This window comes from Alosa sapidissima, chromosome 19, assembly GCF_018492685.1.
Source record: "Alosa sapidissima isolate fAloSap1 chromosome 19, fAloSap1.pri, whole genome shotgun sequence".
NCBI classification, from domain to species: Eukaryota; Metazoa; Chordata; class Actinopteri; order Clupeiformes; family Clupeidae; genus Alosa; species Alosa sapidissima.
This window is the reverse complement of record NC_055975.1, coordinates 8,520,953-8,541,752: the sequence shown is the minus strand read 5'-3', so window position 1 is coordinate 8,541,752 and position 20,800 is coordinate 8,520,953. Positions and strand designations below refer to the sequence as shown.

The 20,800-nt window shown below is 44.8% G+C and overlaps 1 protein-coding gene across 2 annotated transcripts; it reads right to left on the bottom strand.

Moving 5' to 3' along the window:
- Positions 1-2,796: 2,796 nt before the first annotated feature.
- grhl1 (grainyhead-like transcription factor 1) lies at positions 2,797-20,469 on the bottom strand. Of its 2 annotated transcripts, none has more exons than XM_042072305.1 (15): positions 20,322-20,469; positions 18,010-18,232; positions 17,603-17,676; positions 16,885-17,251; positions 16,073-16,155; positions 15,581-15,737; positions 15,347-15,458; positions 13,555-13,649; positions 11,219-11,465; positions 10,725-10,858; positions 7,418-7,446; positions 7,096-7,184; positions 5,586-5,671; positions 4,340-4,404; positions 2,797-4,208 (listed from the first exon to the last, which is right to left on the bottom strand). In XM_042072305.1, exons 1-15 carry the CDS (start codon positions 20,339-20,341, stop codon positions 4,094-4,096), a joined length of 1,896 nt encoding a protein of 631 aa, XP_041928239.1. In that variant the 5' UTR covers positions 20,342-20,469; the 3' UTR covers positions 2,797-4,093. The 2 variants fall into 2 exon arrangements, with proteins under 2 accessions (XP_041928239.1, XP_041928240.1); XM_042072306.1 differs by having other exon boundaries at positions 18,046-18,232.
- Between the last annotated feature and the right edge of the window lie 331 nt (positions 20,470-20,800).

Below are 20,800 nucleotides of genomic sequence, written 5' to 3'. Positions count from 1 at the left end.
TAACGAAGTAAAAGTCAAAAGTATGCACTATAAATTTTACTTAAGTAAAGTACAAATACGTGGAAAATGTACTTAAGTACAGTAACAAAGTATTTGTACTTCGTTACATTCCACCACTGAATCTAATCATGGTCACATTGATGTCACCGACACCCAGGTCAGGCTACTAAAGACAATAAGAGACCCATGTTATTGCGTAAGACTCTATTAGAATGACTGCCGTGGGCTTGAGTGAGTGCTACCCTAATTTTCAGTTTATTCACTTTTAATAAACTTAATTTTTGGGTTACCATTTGTTTTGTAAGCCAAGTAAAGAATCTATGGATCTTTTCCCATGTATGGATTACTGGACGAGCCCCCATTCAGAGACAGATGAAGTCATGCATGACATGTAAGGGATTGTAGCCTATACTATAAATAGACTCCCGGCATCGGGCAGGATTCATATGAATTAGGAGCAGGCCCAGGGCCAATTAGACCTCGGGGTAACAGACTCAGCAGTGAGGCCTTTCAGTAACACATATACCCCCGTTCAAATATAGCTCACCCAGCCCCTACCTCTGCCCTTCACCAGATAAGGGGTACCCCCACCACACACATGCACATATGTACGCACGCACACACACACACACACTCGCTCTATCGTGATTCAGGGCCATAGTCAGAGAGACAGATTTTCCCCAGAGATTTCCTGTTTCATTTTACTATCAGTTCATTTCTATATTTTCTTAAGATAGAAGTAACTTAAATCGGAGTCTATTTTCCTATCACTAAACGCTTGAGCCAGTCAGAGTCCATAGAATGTAGGCGTGGGCGAGCAGACTTTCAGACCAATAATCTAGCCTTGGTATCTGCTCGGCGGGGGAGAGAGAGTGCAGGGGTGTGACTCTGTTTGTAACGCGGCCAGGTCCGCATGAGTCATGTGGCAGCAGGGCCGACGTTAGCAATGGCACCAGGACGTTTCCCGCCCTTACTCCCCGGGACATGCCATGCCAGCGTGCAGCACTTACACCGCGGACAGACTCGAGTAAACAAGAATAAATACATAATAAAAAGAACAATGTTTTCCCAAGAACTGCCTGGTTTTCATATTATTCTGTGAAGGCATATCAGTGCAGTATTTTGAGCCCAGGTGCAAATGCTTGGCTTTGGTGTGGTCCTGCGCTTGTCTGATCCAGTTTTGGATGCCATAAACTCCAAGCACTAACAAACCATTTTACCAACAACTTGAGCCCGGATGGATTCCATGACATGACCTTTGAGACTTTGCCACTCACACATGAACTCATCGGCAAACATTCCTTGTTTGTTGTTGAAAAGATGTCGTTACATAAATCGGTTGGTAAAAGCGCTGCCAGGATACATTATATGTCACCAGCGAAATACCAGCGTGTGCGCACACAAACACACCTTAACCTTAACTCCCTTTGACCTATTTTTCTAAGAGAAGACAGAATGTACGGTAAGAGAACAAAGAAACATGATTCAGTCAAACACCTTGGAGTTTCCCACAATGATACAGCACCTGTTCCAAAACACAAGGTCTGTACCGCTTACCTGTCCTGCATGAGTTTCCTTTCAGGGATTTTGTCAACAGTGATAAGACGGGAGGTAAACTGAAAAAAAAAAAAAAAACTGACAAGCTCTGACATAAACTTGACATTGACCTGAAAAGCCATGGGACCTCGTCTGTTGCTGGGAATCTAGGCCAGGGCACTTGTGTGTGTGTGAGGTAGAGGTAGAGGTAGGGTTGAGGTAGAGGGCACAGGGCAGAAGCTAAGAAAAGAGATGGGCCCTGGGGCCTGTGAAGACTCTCAGTGACTGACACTTTGCCCGAATGTCAAGCTTGACGGCTCACGGCAAGTGAGTCAGGGCCGGGTTGCTTTTGGCCTGAGTAACATTCTGATGACTCGGGCTGCCTTACGAAGAAGAGGAGTGTGTGTGTGTGCGGGGGGGGGGGGGGGAGTGAGGGACAGAGAAATTTGACTGTAAAGAGCAGTAAACAGGAGAGGCTGGATGACTCAGGCAGAGGAAATAGTGAGCAGATGGTTGACTCTCCCTCCTCTACCCACTACTGAGAGCTGCTTGCTTAGCTGGATGGTTAAAGACTAACCAGCTCTTCTCGTTCCTCTTTTTTTTTTGTTATCTCTGGTGCATGCAGGCTCCTGTGGCTCCCTCAGCCTCATCTCCCTCCACGCCCCCAAAAGCCAGATTGCCTTCGCCAGTCGTCCCCACGGGTTTCCTGGCAGAGGAGTGCGTGGACAGCTTGTCAGCATTGCAGGGCCTTGTTATCTTATCAGTTGGTTGTCAGAGAGTTGAGGGTATTGGTGTTACGGCGAGCGCATGGTTGGGGACTGGTTTCAAACAGCCGGTCGGGGTGTGATAGGTGCTGGGTTGGTCGCCGCCATTGAGAAGATGCAGAAAAAGACGGCCGTCAGTAACTCTTCCTATTCTTCCTCTTCCTCTTCATAATCCAGAAGGAAAGAAGAGAGAGAGAAGCAGAGTCGATGTTTGGCAACGTGTGCTGAGCAAGCAAGACAGAGAGAGTGCGCGGGAGGGGGGGGGGGGGGGGGGGGGCTTTTGGGGATATCTGAGGACAGTGGTGTGGTGTGGTCTGCGTCTGTTTGCCTGTCTGTCGGCCTGTTTCCTGTGTGTGTGTGTGTGTGTGTCTGTGCGGTTCTGGGCCTCTGGCCAGACAGATGGGCTGCTGGACGTCTACGTCTGAAGCATCACGCTGCTCCCAGGATGACTACTCCTACAGCTCAACACGCTGACCACAAAAGACATCACATTGGCTATGACACACACACACAGCTAGTGCTGCTTTTATTCAGGAGTGGTTTAGATATGCAGTGGGTAACTGAGATACATAGGGAAGTCTCCTTTTAAAGGACCGAAAAAGACACTTAAACACCCTGGAACTTTATATTAAAAATATCTTGGCATAAATACAGCAGGATTCATGTCATATAAAAAACACAAAAAACAAACAAAACAAAACAAACAACATCTCATAATGACAATAAACATTTTTGACACACCATGTAAAAGAACCCTTTCCTATTTATTAATAAATATATACACATCAGCTGAGTAAGTACTTTCATACAAAACGGGAACTGAAGAATGGCTTGGGGGAAAAACCAGCATTTAAAAGACTGGCTTTTTAACATTGGATAAGGAGAATATTGTGTTACAAAAGTGACTCAGGACTTATCTGAGTACTAATCTAATTGTAGATGTGTTGGAAATACACATATTGCACTTAGTGCTAATGAACTAGACAGAACTCAATGGATGTGGGATAAGGTGAGGTATAGAAGGGTATAGATTTAGCATATTAATACTTTTTACAGACAATGTTGGTCATTTGCTCGACTGATTATGTAAATATTTTCCTGTGCCTCACCAACACAACACACACACACACACACATATATGTACACACACACGCACATATACACACATCCATACCTAGAATGGTGAAACTTAAGATACACTGAGAAATAGTTTACGGTACATGCTAAATACTGCCACATGTTGCATATAATACAGTGAGCCAAAAGGGACGCTCTGTCTCCCCTATTTACAGCTTGACCAGTGTTTTCCCAACCTCATTTATACTTGCAATCATCTCGTAAAAAGACAAAGATCTTCAGTGCTCTAGTTTTCAAAGGGGAACAATAATAGTAAAGTATAGGGCTTATCCAGGCATTAGACATTAAAAGCAGTTACACCCCCCCCCCCCCCCCCCCTTTTCCTTGCAGACAATTTGCCATATTACAAAAGCCAATATTGCCTCCCAACACCCCTCCCCCCACCCCTAGCATAAAGGTCCGGTTTCCCATTTCTTTGCATCAGTGGTAGCCCTTGTTAAAGCTTTGAGACCACTTGCATTAGCGCACCTCAGAAAGGCTCAGACAAGACTTAGGTCCCTCCAGAAACAAGGGAATCAATAAGGAATCCTGAGAGCCATGTAGTTCCTCAGGCAGCAGAGGACAGTGCAGAATCATACATCAGACACACTGAGGGGCCCGCTATGTGTAAACCAGCAGCCTCCATACTGAAGGAAGCGCATGAAGGCGTTCGGACGTTAGATTTCTGTCAGCGTGAGCTTGAACACCCCTCCGATCTCCTCCATCTCGATCTGGAAGGTGTCCTCATTCGAGTAGTGTTTGATGATGTTGTCGTCCATGTTCACCAGGATCCTGGAAAGTTGGACACAGGTAGGATTCATCAGATGCAAATTCTACGCAGACTTGGAGCACTAAAACAATGTATAATGAACAATGAAACTGATTGGGGCATTGAGACGTCACAATGTGTTGAAGCAGCGTACCCCTTTTTGCATTTCTTGTAGACTTTCCCTATCTTCTCAAAGGGAACTTCATATTTTTCTGATATCTGGAAAAACAAATACAGTAATTGTTATAACAGAAGGTATTGAAAACAAGCACAAGTCTTTTAGTTAATAAAAAACCTACAATTTGAGACCTTGAGACAAATCAACTGCATGATACTGCCTATGGCCATGATACTGCCTATGGCCTGGCACTACTATGTATGTGGTGCCATACTGTAGACACATACTCCCCTACAAATAGCCACTCCATGCCTGCCATTCTTTCACTGGGCGGGATCTTGGGTTTGTCAGCGCTGCGTTTATCACCCACTGCGGAGGCTGGGATGGGAACACCCCCAGGAGGTCTTTACCCCGGCGAGTGGGACTCTTCCTGGGAACTGTCACCGATCAACACATCCTTGCCCCGGAGGCTAGTTGACAGTGCTGTCAGAGCCAATTTGGGCTGTTTTCGGGGGGCCGTTAAGGACCCACGCCGAGCTCTTTTTGGGTTTCGGCTTTCCCCTGCTGTGGTCTGGCTGCTGTTGTATTCACCGACTGGACAAGACCAGGCCCCTAAGAGCACCCCCTGCCCATCTCAGAGCTTGACCCCCCCCCCCATATTGCATAAAACAGCATTATAGAAGGTCTCTCTCCCTCCTTCCCCTCTCGCTCCCTCTCTCTCTTTCTGAGAGTGGCACGTGTCTATGTGCTTTACTTCTCTTCTCTCTCTCTCTCTCTCTCTCTCTCTCTCTCTCTCTCTCTCTCTCTCTCTCTCTCTCTCTCTCAGATACTGAGCTGAATTAGGATCAGGGCCAAGTGTTGGGTCTGTCTGTGGTGAACTGCACTCCTGGCAGTGCAGGCTGTGCTCCTCTCAAGCATCAAAAACAAGGCCACCCAGACTGGCCATGTCACATACTTAGAATACAGGCCCCCCCCCCCCCTAGGCATTCGTCTTTCTTTCTTCCTCTCTCTCTCTCTCTCTCTCTCCTTTTCTTTCACTCTCTCCATCTATTTGTGTGTCTTAGTCCACCCCACCAGGACGGAATGCATTTCAACGAATCAAAAACACTTGAGAATATGATCACAAGGAGCACCGGAGTGCCAGATCCAATTCCCTTAATGATTCAATTCAGTTAGAGTGTGTGCTTGTTTTGGACACGTTCGGCAGCACTGTGTCTCTTAGTCAGTCACATACTGTCTGCTCGAAGTTTGTGTTCTGTTTGTGTTTATGGCGAGTACTTACGGCCTCAACCAGGCCCTTGAGTGTGGGAGTTTTCAGCATGAGGGCGTCAAACACCTCCTCCGTCTCCTTGCGCACGTACAGCAGCACTGAGGGGGAGAGAGGAGAGAGAGAGAGAGAGAGTGGGTGAGATGTGGTGAGACTTAAGAGTATGAAACCAAATACAAAAACATCACATTCTGTAAACCTCAGCCTTAAATGTCATCTTTTTTAGTGCAAAATGGCGCCTTTTATGTGGGCTTCTTTTTCTAAGGAACCACTTTGAAGAAGCCACCAGTATCCCTGACTCTGAGCACATAGAACCCAACATCTCTCTCTTTCTCCCTCTCCCTCTCTCTGTCTCTGTCTCTGATGAGGGACTGGCCCGGGACCACAAGTCCTCGTCGCCTTGCTTTCTGTCCCTAACCTCCAGGCAGCTGAGGCAGCAGCAGCGGCCGCTTAACATGCACAAGAGGGATGGGGGGGGGGGGGTGCGCACAGGCAGGGTAACGTGTCACCCAGGGCCAAAGATTACACACATGCTGCTCCCCTGCATTGCCCTGCCTGCCTGCCCAGGGCCCAGCGGAGGCCTCCGGGGCTGTTGTCTTTGGCAGGCAGCCCGGACAAACACGGGCGCCAGGCAGCTCTGATCCACAGCCAATAGGCAAATATTCACGAGAGGTGAGGTGGGGGGTGCAGGGTGTGGACTGGAGTCGTGGCCTCATGTCACCGACTGCTGTTGGCACTTCCTGTTGTGACTGGATGGCCACTGTCTTTGTCAAACACTTTTCATTGTTTCAGTTGGTGTGTTTGTGTGAGTGAGTGAGTAAGTGAGTGAGTGAGTGAGTGAGAGAGAGAAAGAGAGAGAGAGAGAGTGTGTATGTGTGTATGTGCTTGTGTTTCTTTGTGGCAGTGTCTGTGTGTGTGTGTGTGTGTGTTTGTGTGGCATTTGTTTGTCTTTGTCTTTGTGATTGTGTGGCAGTGCATGTGTATGTGGGGGGATGGTGTAAAGGTTTATATGGAACCCTTGGTCATCACTTCAGGTGAAAGTTGGACGAAACTTGAGTGTGTTAAGTCTGAATACAAGGTGGTACTGTGAAGGAGAGGTCAGGCAGTATATAAGAGAAGATGAGCTATGTGTTTGTTTTGAGTGAGGGGGGAGGGGTGTGTGTGTGTGTGTGTGTGTGTGTGTGTGTGTGTGTGTGTGTGTGTGTGTGTGTGTGTGTGTGTGCACTGAAGGGACCGGGGGAGGAGGTAGGTGAGCTGCACGTGCTATAATCTGTGGCCATGGATACTAGGAAGCACAAAAGGTCTCCTCCCGCAAGGTAGTCTGGGGGATGGTGCAGTGCAAGCAGCCAGCCGGAGCGACACACACACACACACACACACACACACACACACACACTACCCCTCCCTCTTTCCTGCTCACCCGCTCACCCACTCCCAGTATATCACTAGCCTAAGGTGGGGCAAACAGGCAATGGATCATGACATAAACAACTATGAGGTCATCAGTGCAACACTGTTCCTATACCTTTCTTAGGTTCGTCCATCCTGGGCATCTTATGGGCCGGCGTTGCGTACTCGTCCTCGTTGCCATAGGCTAACCTTTTCATCCCCGCGCTGTGAGTGGAAATACGACATCACATGAGCAGAGTGTCTTAGAAAGTGCCTGTCCCCAGAGAAAGGAGGCAGTCGTTCTAGCATCATTAACTGCTACACAAACACATGCCTGTTTCTAGGAAACTCGCTCAGTGTACGAGGACACATTAATGGTCTAAATAGTGTGTGTGAGTGTGTGTGTGTGTGTGTGTGTGTGTGTGTGTGTGTGTGTGTGTGTGTGTGTGTCAACTTACCTATCTTCTGCATCTTCAGATGAGAAGGGCTACAGGGGAATACAAACACAGGCAAAGGGTAAGGCATGAGTTTAACAGGAGTCTGAGAGTCATGAAATTCAGTGATTTGAGTCAAATATATGACTCCAATATGAGAGTTAGAGAGTGAGGTATCTGGACTAAAGGCCGGAGAGGGAGGAAAGTCCAGCAATAATATTGATCAAATGGTCAAACATTGAAATGATATGTCAGTCCTGTGCGTGAACTCATTGTTACTGAGAAATGTCAATTCCCGTATACAAGGAGCCCTTTAACCTTACTGAGGTGACTGAACTGCTGTGGTTCAACAGGTTTTCCCCCAGAGTGCAGCACAAAAATAAATGTTTTCTCATTGGCACCTGCTGCAAAAGCAAACAACTGCGCAGTTTATTTTGAGATTCGAAATCAGATGTCCGATGGCTGGCAAGCTAAAATGCATGGGGGCCGCACGCAAGTAGGCTAAGGGTCACCCAGCAGGAAGTAGTGATCCTGGTCTGAGGCCCCTGCTGTCCTCTTTCTCGTTGAGGTCATGTGACATCAGGAGCGGGGGAGGCAAAACTCCCCCGGGGTGATGCAGCGCTGAGTCATGCGCTCTAACACATTGCACGTTCTGTTCTGCACACACACGCACGCACACACACACACACACACACACACACACACACACACACACACACACACGTTGGTGCAAGTTTTACATATGACTAGGGGGACTCCATTTTCCATTCCAGGCTCAAGCTTTTGTGTCAGTCAGTCACTTAAGAAATGCTGAGGCCATTCAGGGAAAAACAAAAACAGGAGTGGACCAAATAGCTTGGGTCAAGCTGACCCAGAGTGTGTCCACAGCCGAGAACGTGGACACTTACTGAGTCACTCATGCTCATGTTGTGGTGTGGAGAGTGTGTGTGTGTATTTGTGTATGTGTGTGTGTGTGGTCTGAGGCTCAGTGTGCTTGGCATGCCTTCCCAAGGATACCAGAGTTCAGCCAGATAACGCCTCACCTCAGCCATAAACCTATGCGTGTTTGAGCCTAACACGCCGTGCCCAATAAAGGATCATCCTGTTCCTACCATTTGGCACAGTCGCAGGGTATGGGTTAATATGACTCTACAGTCCAGAGTATTTCTGAAACCATGCCAACCAAACCAACCAAAGTCACATGCTGTTGTTGTTGTTGTTGTTGTTGTTGTTATTGATAATGTTGTTTTTATGTTATAATATTTTTTTTTATTATAATTATTTCAGAAACTTGAATGAGCCCTCTCGGACTAATAATATATCAAAGTAATTTCTGCTTCAGCACTCTCCTTTCTTACTGTAATTTGCCGTATGCACTAAAATGTTCATCACACTAACATTAGTAATATATTCAGTAATATATTCTATGGACCTAATTAATTTAGCTTTTTAACATCAACATCTCCATTTTTCTACATTAACTTTCATGGAAGGACTGCTTTCTTTATTGGACCAAAGCTCTATTCGTGCATACTTTCAGTAAAACTTTACTTTAATATGGCAAAACCATTAAGTTGACAAAAGGAACATTCGATTGCATGGAATGATCATAATATAGTGCATTCTGTTTTGTGTGCCACCAGAGTAAATATGTTGGCCTAGGAAATATATTTTGTGGACAGAATAATTTTTATTTACAAAATCAGTTTATTTTGCCTTTTTTTACATTTGTTCATTTAGCCTTTTCTCCACAAACTGGAAAGCACAACAGTCAATTCAGCGCATGAATCATCCATTTTCTTTCTGTGCATGAAAGAATGCACTCTCCAATATTTCATGGACACATACTAATGTATTAGTAAAGGGCAAAAGGGCATTTTGGTGTCATGTTCTATTGTTTCATGATAAAATAATCTCTTTCACAGACAGAAAATACAATCTATATACGAAATAAGGCATGTTAAACTTACCATCCCCTATACTTGCGTGATTGTTTTCTTTTAAATTGTTTTCATTTAAATGTCCCTGTTCAGTTTAACAACTCACACTAGTAGTTATCTGTTGAGCTGTGCAGCAGACACCCAGGGGAGAGTGAGACTGCTGATGATTATTTATGGATTTCAGGTCCTTCCCACAGAACTCCACAAAGTGATCAAACGCAGCATTAGACAAGAGGCTCCTCTCGTGTAGAGGCCTAAACTCTGATAAGATGCTGACTGAGCAGGATATATAAGAAGAAGGAAAGCATACAGGACGGAGTTACTCAGAGGTGAAAACCGTGCATGTTCCTCATTCAGATTCAGATTTATGATGCATGGCCACAGATGATCGGATTCTGAGAAACAGAGACCTCCCTGGGCAATCCTCTTTCGCTCTCTCAGTCTCTCTCTCTCTCTCTCTCTCTCTCACACACACACACACACGCACACACACACACACACACACACACAGTATGTTCCTTATTTGACTCCCCAAAGCGAGAGTGTGGGAACGCTATCCAAGGCAAATATCCACAGGGCCCACCGCAGCATGGGAGTATTTGACATTGTAATTCCAAGGCCAGGGTGGAGCCTCAGACAGGGGTATGTGCGAGCATGTCCTGTACCATACACACTCCACACATATGGCTCCTTATCTTATCAGGGGGCCTAAGGATTGTGTGCTCTACATTACATTCGCAGCCATGCAACTTTTTAAGTTCACCTTTGCAACAGCAAATATCAAATCACACATCAATTCAAACATCTTGTGTGTGACAAGGCTGCAGATATCAGGGGCACTGACCTGTGCCATAGAACTGAGTTTCCAAGAATAACTTGTGTCAAGAGCACTCATCCACACAAACACATCCAATACCATTAATCTGCCTCTGCCGCAGTGATTACCAGTCATATTCAGTGACTACAACTGTAGGTTTTCCTTTCTGATTTCATTAATAGTATCACAAGGTCATTATCTGACACTACGTAATTGATTCAGCGAGAGAAGCAATTTGGGCGAGAGAGAGCAGTTTTACCGGAACAACACCGGATGTATAAACGTCAGATTTAATTTTTGTATTTATTTTATTTATTTTTTAATTTTATTTATTATTTTTTTATTATTATTATTTTATTATTTTTTTTAAGTGCCAACATAAGGGACTAACGTTTCAACGATCTGCCGCGTCTTCTCCCGTTGACACACCAGATAGTTAATTACAGAAGCGCAGAGGAACAACTGTTTTTCGAGAAAAAATTTGGGCTTTTGTGAGCTAGGAATGAAAAGCTACTCCCACACGACCAGCTCATGCACCGTGTGGTGCCCTGAGGGAGGGACACGGGCTACTCACATGGCGCTGGAAGTTGGAGAAGTGGATGTCGGGGATGAAGAGGACAGGCTGCGTCTCCAGGTCAACCATCACCTTGAAGATGGTGATGTCACTCCGCTTGTGTAGCAGTGGCACCTTCACATCCACTGAGTGATCTTCAGTGAGACAGAGAGAGACAGACATATGTCAGTGATAACAATTGGTTGGTTTTCCCAAATTTTAAATCATTTGTTCATAAAGACACTGTAGAGATCATCCATTGAGTCAAGAGTTATGACTGAATATGGACTAATAATATAAGCATATTTTTAGTGGGACAATCATATTGTTATAATTACAACCAAGAAAGGCAATTGCATATGGAAATGTAATTATAACTAAGGATGGTAAATATTAAGGCATTTAAAAGAAGAGAATACTCAGCAGAGAAATTGCAGAGTGTTAAAGTCTATGACCATGGGAGCAGAATCAGGCAATGATGCAGTCAACAAGTTCGTCATGGCTGCGCTACTCACAGTTGCCCAGGTTGGTGTTGACATCTGTGGTCTTGCCCTTCCGACGCGACTGCTTACGTTCCTCGTCACGGATCTTCCTCTCTGCTCCCTTGTCGCAGAACACCTTGATCTGGCAGTAGGCACGGTGGATGGGCTTGTTGCTGCGGTTGTTGTAGCTGTAGGTGTCGATCTGCAGGTTGAGAGGCAGACCCTTCACACCCTTCTGAGAGGAGAAGTCTGTGCTCAGGCAGTTCACCGAGATGAAGATCTGTGTAGGGATAGAGAGAATGAAACAGGGGGAAGAGAGAGAGAGAAACAGAGAGAGAATGGGAGAAAAGAGAGAGAGGGAGGAGTGAGGGAGGGAGGTGAGTCAGGCAGTGGGACAAGACAATCTGACTAGAGGGGTTTCCATATGCAAGGACACAGCATACTCTAAATGTTGTGAAGACTTAAAGAGGTACGAGCTTGAATGAGAAAATAATTTATCTGCCCACCAATAACGTTAAAGCATACATGCTGCTTTCTGCTCAAGAAAGTCCTTAGTGCATCTCTGTGATTTTTATCATATTCAGATATTGGATAATGGCACAAAATGACAGCACAAATACATGCATTACAATCTGTTAAAATGTGTTAAGGCAGGGCAAACTTTTAACCCCAGTAACACCAAAACCTCAGGTGTGAGTTGAAGCATCAGTTAATAATGTGATAATTCCTAATACTGTGAATCAGAACACTATTAGTATACAGTATATCTGTATACAAGCTAAATACATATATGATTGAAAGTAATATCTGATATAAACTGATGAGGAAACATAAATGCACACATGTAAAAACTCTTCAGATGGATTTGTTTAATTACTTGGGGCGCTGACTGGCCAAACTGCATTACAAGCCCAGTCACCTAACAAAGCATAAGTGTGGGCCTAGAACTCCCTCCCCTGGTGAAGTCTAAGTACTCCAGTGGGTGCTAAAGACATAGGTGACTTTGCTTCAGCAAAGCTTCCCTAAGCACTCAGCGGTAACTATATGTAAATTAAACGCAGAACCTTTGCTGAAGGGAAGTCCAAAATATTAAAATATGATTTGCATAACAGCATCATAAGTTATTCATATCATATCATTCATATCAAAACAATGAACAGTGAACTTTTTAACTGGTGCCACAAGGGGGCACTGTTGAAACACCTGAAAATAATGTTCTCTCCTGAACGACGCTCATCGAGACACCTGCACGCTCATCCCATTCTCTTTCCATGACACCTAACACCAGACCTCAAGCACAGACAAACAACATGAGCTAATAAAAAAATACATATACACGGATGAACATCCTATGACTCCAGGGCTATCCAACGAACTACATCCTGGAAATGGGAGAAAGCAGAGGGCCAAGAGTGCACAAATAAATGGACAATGAATGTCCTTTAATGTCAGTGTCATGTAATACCTAAACTTTATGTACCGTAAGTGTTGACGTAAGTGTTGATGAGTATTTGTGAGTGGATTCTGCGCCATGTTATGCATCTATAAACTTTATGTACCAAGAGAGGCCATGAAGTCGCTCAATCTGATACTAAGAGTGAAGATTTACTTGTGAGCGGAAAAAAAACATCCTTTAAGTGCTGAAGAAACACAAACCGGTTGAGAAAAAAAGAGTGTAGTTATCTGATTGGCATCATGAGGCGGACCAGACAAGTTTTAAGCTGACAGGATTCCATCGCCTGTGAGACCCTGTTCCCCTTCCCTCCCCATACGTTTCCTCATTCTTTATCTTTCCATGCAGAGAGAGTCTTACGCAGAAGATTCCCACTGTGTACTCGTGTAGCGAGTGGTGATGGAAGAGTGTGATAAGTGTGTGAAAAGACCACACACATACAAACACACACACACTCTCTCTCTCTCTCTCTCTCTCTCTCTCTCTCTCTCTCTCTCTCACATCACATATATAGAGATTAAAGCCAAGATAAACTGAAACGCATTTTGCTTCCTTGTTCAGTGTTCAGAGCACCTCAACACTGGTCTAGCAACTACTGTATGACTGAGACAAACTTTTCAGCAGATGGACATGCTAACCCAAATGCTAACCCCATGCACACCCAGACTATGTCACAGTTGACCTGACATTACATTCACCAGAGCAATTACTGAAGGAAAATTATAGACACCGCTTCCATTCCATCATGTCATACAATCCAAATCCATACATGACATACAATCCAAAAACACAATCATGCCCGAATCAGACGTCATTTCGCTTTTGTTTCATCCTATTGTATATTTTTTGATTGATGAAAAGTAGGACAGATAGAGGGGGCTACCCAGTCAGTGAGTGTGTGGGCCTGAGGCCTTACCTTTGCCTCCTCGTTAATGTCCCAGGTGAAGGAAATGGCGTTGTAGGAGATCTCCTCGATGTTGCTGATGGTGTTGAAACTCTCCTTGTAGTCAGCTGTGGACCACAAAGGAAGAAGACAGTGGAGAGAGAGAGAGAGAGAAAGAGAGAGAGATGGGTGACAGAAATGAGAAACAAGCAGATGAAAAGATGTCCAGATGCGAGCAGATGGAGATGGAAGAGTGGAGTGTTCCACAGGCGTGTAACGAGCAGTAAAAATATGATGGACACAAAACTTCATCTCCTCTCAGACCACATTTTTTAAACGGGTAGAACTTGCCTTCCGTATCGCCACACAACCAGTATGGCGTGGGAGTGGCTGCCAATACTGCAATTTCTGGTTCCTCTCAGATTTGGCCAAATAGAGACATTTGCATTGTCAGAGATGTATGAAATGAACAGACAAACTGTCGCTGTCTGACTTTCACAAAGCCCCAGTTGTGTGACATGGTAATAGTACCCCTTGGTCAACAGGCCACTAGGCAATAACTTAACTTTTCCCTGTCAGAGGTTGCTAAGCTCTTTACACACACACTCTCTCTCTCTCTCTCTCACACACACACACACACACACACACACACACACACACACACACACACACACACACACACACACACACAGAACCCTGTGCACACAGGCAGAGACTGATTACTTCAGGTCATACTCTCCCTATACAGGGTCAAGCAGTCAGAAATGCCTGCGAACTGCAAACCAATAAACAAACCATCCAAACCACCAAATAATTTCTGTCTGTCCTTCATAACACATCCACTCATAATGTACAACATTTCTACATTATACTATTTGAAGAGTTTGGTTCTAAAACACTATATCCTCCATTTCGACGAACTTTCATAAATCATTCTTTAACATTTTGTTTTTCAGGTAATTTCACTGTAACTGTAATCTTTACTGAGTCAAAACAGCAAAACTGCAACTGTATAGATATTACCTGAAATACACAATTAAATAACATGATTTATTAAAAATGGAACCAAACTCTTCATTGACACATTTTAAGGGCTATTTTCTCCCTGTATCAGGGTCATGTCCTGCATGTTTGTGTTTGTTGTCCTGCATGTATGTGATTGTTGTTCACAGTAAACGCACTTTACAGCCCAAGACAAATTTCCCCTTGAGGGACAATAAAGTTTATCTTATCTTATCTTATCTTATTTTCTATTCATGTATGGTCAAGAAGGGACATGTGAAATGGCTTCTGTATTTTGTAACAAACATGCATTTTTCAGTTCAACTGAAGCCAGCTCATTTGAGAGTCAGCATGTGGCAGTGCCGTGCCGTGCCGTGCCGTGCCGTGCGGATGAGGGCTGGGATGGGGGAAGGGGGACTGTGTACTGTACACTGCAGGTGGACAGAACAGCAAATGGTGCAGAACTGTCCCTTTGCTTCCGTTCCACGTCATGAGTAAAAAAAAGCTGATGTTTGTAAATCGACGTGAAAGGACTACCAGCTGGTGTCTACCACATGGCATTTAGGGAACTATGGTGATCTTTTGAGTTGGGTATGTTCTTAAAACAGGGAGCCCTAATTTCAATGACAGGCAACAAGCAAAGCGTCACATGCATGAAGCTATTGTGTGCTGTGTGGGAGCATTGTATGGACCTACCCATATTTGCACTCAGGATTTCATGGTAATGAATGAGCTAAATGAGTTTGCTCAGTTGGCTTCATTTTTTTGCTAGTTGCCCGACATTACTTGTTGACAATTTAAAAGTCTGGTGTCTGGCCCTTACCGATGTCAATGCATCTTTGCTTGGCCGTGTGCTGTCTGGAGTGCCAGTACTTCCAGTGTTTCAGCTGGTCGTCTCTGCACTTGTCCTCCCCAAAGACCACCATCACCACACTCTGAAACACAACACATCCCACAGTCACATACACAGGGCAGCCTACACATTTCAAACCCATCTACACAGGAGACATTCACTTTGTGGCCATGCCATCCGGTGGAAAACGCTAAAGGCACTCACTCGCACTTTGCTGATGGGGTGCTGGAGCATTTTCCCGTTGTCGATCTCCCTGAGGCTGATGGGATAGAACTGGCCCTTGTTGAGGTAGGTCATCGTGCCGTCGCCTGACTTCTGACGCAGAGACTTGGAAGCCTCAAGCGTGTATTCAAAGTTGTTGCTAATGAGACAACGACAAAGGGATGATCAATTATCACTTGATCAATATTACACATTGTCCTCATTATGATATCTCTGAAAAAAAAAGATGATTGGAGATGAATATTACCATCGCCCACGTGAGGCAGTCCAATTAGTATTATGTTTCCGTTATTAGCAGTATTTGTGTATAATTCTGTGATTGTGGAGACTGTGACCTCTATTGATGTTGTGTGAGGATCTTAGCGCTAATGCGGTCAACTGATCTGACTCCCAGGTGACTGGGGGAGTGAATGGGGCCACTGTCGGCGTGTCGTGCACTGGCACTGCGGCCGACCGTCCTGTTGGCTGGCTTACCCGGACACGGCGTCAAAAGTGGAGTACTCGTCCTGGCCGATGGAGGCCATGCGTAACTGGAGCTCCCCTGGGAACGTGAACACCTGCGGAGCACAAAAGAGGGGTGAGCGAGAGTGCCCGGCTTTAACACAAACACCCGGGACAGGCCAGCGAGAGAAAGAGAGAGCTCCCAGGCCAGCCAGTCTTAGCTCAGGGAAAACAACCCCCTCCCCCCACACACACACACACACTTCACACACACATACAAATACATTCACACAAACACACACACACACACACACACACACCTCCTCCCACCCCCAGTGTCCCTGTGTAAAGGGTTTTGTTGGGCTGCCCTACGGAAGGTAATCCCCCCCTTCAGGATTTAATACAGAGAGGGGAGAGAGCGAGAGAGAAAAGCTTTATCCATTGTGAAAGGAGGGGTGGGGGGAATACAGCACTTTATTGTGCATGGGAGACAATGGTGTAATGACATGCTAGCTGCTATTTTGGCATGTTCAAATAAAACCAGGAAGGCTGAGCAAAGTGATGGCTCCAGAGCCTTGGATAAATGGGCTATTGTCTAAAGGAAGAGACGCGAGTTGCGAGTTGTGTGTGTGTATATGTGTGTGGGTATGTGTATGTGTATGTGTATGTGTGTGTGTGTGTGTGTGTGCGTGTGCGTGTGTGCGTACACGTCTGTCTCTGGTTTCTGAGGGTGAGAATGTGATTGTGTTTGCCTATGTGTTAGTGATGGAGACAGGCTGAGAGGCAGACTACAAGAGAGCTGAAATAAAGGGGTGGGTCAAGAGGGCTATTTGATCCTCACGCACCTCTTGGGCTCCGTCCTTGAAGGTCTCCGGGAACGTGGAGTCGGGGGTGCGTGGCTGGCCGCTGGGGCTAAACTGGCTGTGGGCCAGCTGTCTCTCATACACAGCGGCGTGGCTGTCTGACTCCGAACACTGGGCTCCGGGAATCGTCACCGAGAAACCACTCGTGGGCCCCTCCGTCTTGATTGGGTAGGTGGGCACCGTCGCTATGGAAACGGTGACCGTGGCCTCCGGGGAGGGGAAGAGGCCCCGCTTGTCCTGGGTCAGTTGGTTCCCCGGCAGGACGATGTTGAAGGGAACGCCCTTCAGGACCTGGATCTTGCCCTCTGCGGCTGCCATGGATGTCTCTGGATGTGGACCCGTATGGTTCCTGTGTGTACGGCAAGAGTGAAAGAGAGAGCAGATGTTCATCAGACTAAATATGAACCACCCAGACACATACACAGTGCCCTGAAGCAAGAGTCAGATTCAATCTTAAGTTCATGAATAGACGTAGATAACAACTAATACTCCACAACACACCCTCCTCTACTCACTCACACATGCACAAAAACACTTACACACATATGCACACACACATGTGCACACATTGATACACAAACACACACACACACACACACACACACACACACACACACACACACACACACACACACACACACACAGAGAGACAGGCAATTATGAGCTCATAACTCTCTTCAAAGCATTAACTGGATGCTACCTTTTGTTGGGATCCACATCAGAGCCCAGGACGTCTGTCTTTTGCTGGGGTATTGTTCTCTTTTCCCGGGGCACCTGAGCAAGGTAAACACAGCGTCTATTAGCCCGACAGCAGCCAGTGGTCTCACCAGCTGGTCAATAACAGCTGAACCATAGACCACAGATGTAATGTCAATCTACATCTTTATGCATGTCTCTTTATACATGTTGTGCATCTTCTATGTTTGTTCCATTTTACATCCAATCCAAATATTGGGGGCAATGGATCCTCTCCCTTCCAATACTTGATTTCTACCCACACTTATAACTATATAACCACACAATATAACTAATCTAAACATTACGTATTCATATGTACGGTGCGCCCATATCTGAGATGCACCACTCTGGACAGACTTGAGAACACACCCATGAGTTGGTTTGTGACCTGGCATCTCCAGGTACCTTGTAGTAGTCATAGAGGAGGCCCAGGGCGGCGGCACTGTCCTCGTCACCGTTGATGCTCATCATGGCCTTGGTGGCTGCGGTCAGCGGGTTCTCCAGGAACGACTTCCACGCCTCGTCCTCCGTGGTGAAGGAGCGGCGCTGGCTGTAGGCGGGGTCATTCTGCAGCACGAGCACCGCCCTCTTACTGCGTGGGAGACAGGAGAGAGGGGAATGGGGATGTGCAGAATGAGCAAGTTATTAAGAGGGTTCCACAGACAGATTATGTAGATGCACAGTCAGACTGATAGATAAATAGATAGATAGATAGATAGATAGATAGATAGATAGATAGATAGATAGATGTGTTTTTACTACTTGTTGAACATGATATGGCCAAATTGATGTGATAAACTGGATGGTCAACATGGCTATTCTTGAAGAACAGGGGAGAAAGGGGCCATTGTCTTGTCAAATGTCAAAATTAGACTTGAAGTAGCCAACCAGTGACACGATTGAGAAACAAATCTCAGCACTGGTAAGCACTTCCTGTTCGACAAGATGTTCTACTGGATGGACCGGTAAAAAGGAATGATGATGGAAGCCAACTGTGAACTCCACCGAGCAGCATCTCTTTTGACATTCCACTGGTCTCTCATAAAGGCGAGTGTTTTTTTTTTTGTTTACAAAACCTGTTGTGGGACAGCGTTGAGAAATACTTGCCACCCACGTCTTCAACGTCTTTGTCAAAAACAAGAAATAACTATTGAGTGCTCAGTTCCCAAAACCGCAGTTTGACAATAAAAGAGTAGGCTATATAGAAGTAATTCTTCAATTTCCCTAGAAAAAAAATCATCATATTTACCATACAAACCATTTTCTTTTTCCCCCTATTATTTTGTTTGACTTTTTATGATTTCATGAATCTGCACTGTATTTTGTGCATAATTCTACACATACAGGATTCTTTTTATTGAGGGGTCACATCATTTGTAAAGAAAATCACTGGGTAACTACCCCAAACTACTTAACAAGTTGTTTCCTCTTGACTAACTGCAACGGTGTTGTTGTCCAGTAGAACTAAGGGTCATCTACAGTTAAACGGATTATGAGTAATTTAATATCTAATTGTGCTATTCTTTCAAGCCCGATTTTAGATTTGCAACCTGATAGATCCGTTATTCAGTGTCAATCCATGCTTAAAACAAAAGACTCTGCCGGGCACAAAATCTGTAATCACTTTTCTGAGCCTATGAAAATACTAGGCCTCGCCAAAAAAAAAAAAGAGTTGGAAACCTTCTCGTTTTCAGATTATTTTTTTATTATTAATTTTTACATTTGTCTAAAATTGTCTGAAAATCATTGTTGTCTTTATATTATGTTTAGTAGAAAGTTGGGCCTCAAGATAATTAGAATGAATAAGCAACTCAAATACACACACAGGGGCATATCAATATATTCTCCATGTAACAGTGTATAGATATAGGCCTAACATACATATTTAAATATAATAAAATGTAGGCTGTAAAGTACATTGATTCTAAAACAAATTAAGGAGAATCAATCAAACAAGTAAATACACGTGTGTGTCTGTAACCTCTGTTATAAAACAAACTGGGTAGAGCTTAAACATTCTTCTTCTGTAGAAACAGCCAACGCCTAATGGGTGTACGATTTCACTAGAGTCAACAGTCTCCTTGTCATTGCCCTCAAAATTTTACAAAACTTAGCCTAGTATGCCATGACGCCTGTATTCAATTCAAACTTCGACACGCATTAGGCTATATTAGGCCTAGAAGGAAATTTCACAAGTCACCAGCATAGTTATATGCATGAGTTCCGCCAGAATTGACAAAGTAAAATTTGATGACATAAAACATAAAATATTGTTTTTGGATGACCAAAATATTAAAATAAAAAGACCCGTCCGTCTGTGTCCATTAACTAGGCTACCGTTCTTCTCTAGCGACCTTCTCTCAGCGCGACAGGTGCAGCTACACCTGTACGCGTGCAGGCTGAGACATGACGCTGGGAGCATAGCTCAGCAGCCCAGACCGACAGTTATAAAGCCGAAATCAGGCGGAGAGAGATCGATCTAGGCAAACACGGAGTTTTGGCAGGCGATGTTTTCCCACACTGAAAACAATATAATTCCACCTGTAGCCTATATTAACCTGCGATTTGTAGACCTAATATTTTTGTGTAAACTATCCAGATGATGTCCATAAACAGTTCTAAGATGCCCACATAGTGGTTCCTCTGGATTTCGAGTTCAACTGCTGACTGAAATCACTTACTTGTCATGCTCCTGTGACATGTCTGTCGGTCGAACTGGACTTTCTAGTTGGTACTGTAAATCCGATCTGTCCTCTTTCCTTGGGAAACACACGCGGGATCAGGGCCACGCTAAAGTTGTGTCTGGTCTGCAAGAACGGGTTTTGTTGGCTTTTCTCGCTTTTTGGGATATACTCTAAAATTAAGGCCGGTTCTACCTGTGCCTGGCCATTGGATTGGATTACCTCTACCTGTGAGGCGGGGCTTACCACAAACATACAGGTTGCATTTCTCTGATAGGACGAGACGTGGGTTTGGTTAAAGTTATTATCTCTACAGCAATTAATTTTCACTCAGGAGCCAGTAACGGTTCGCATCACTAGCTATAATACTTTTACAGTAGCCTACAATACTTTTCTATGCTTTAAACCTTTCACGTTTGACCTGTTAATTCTTCTGAAGACAAAAGAATAGAGGAAGAGTTTAGACTACAGTCTAAGAA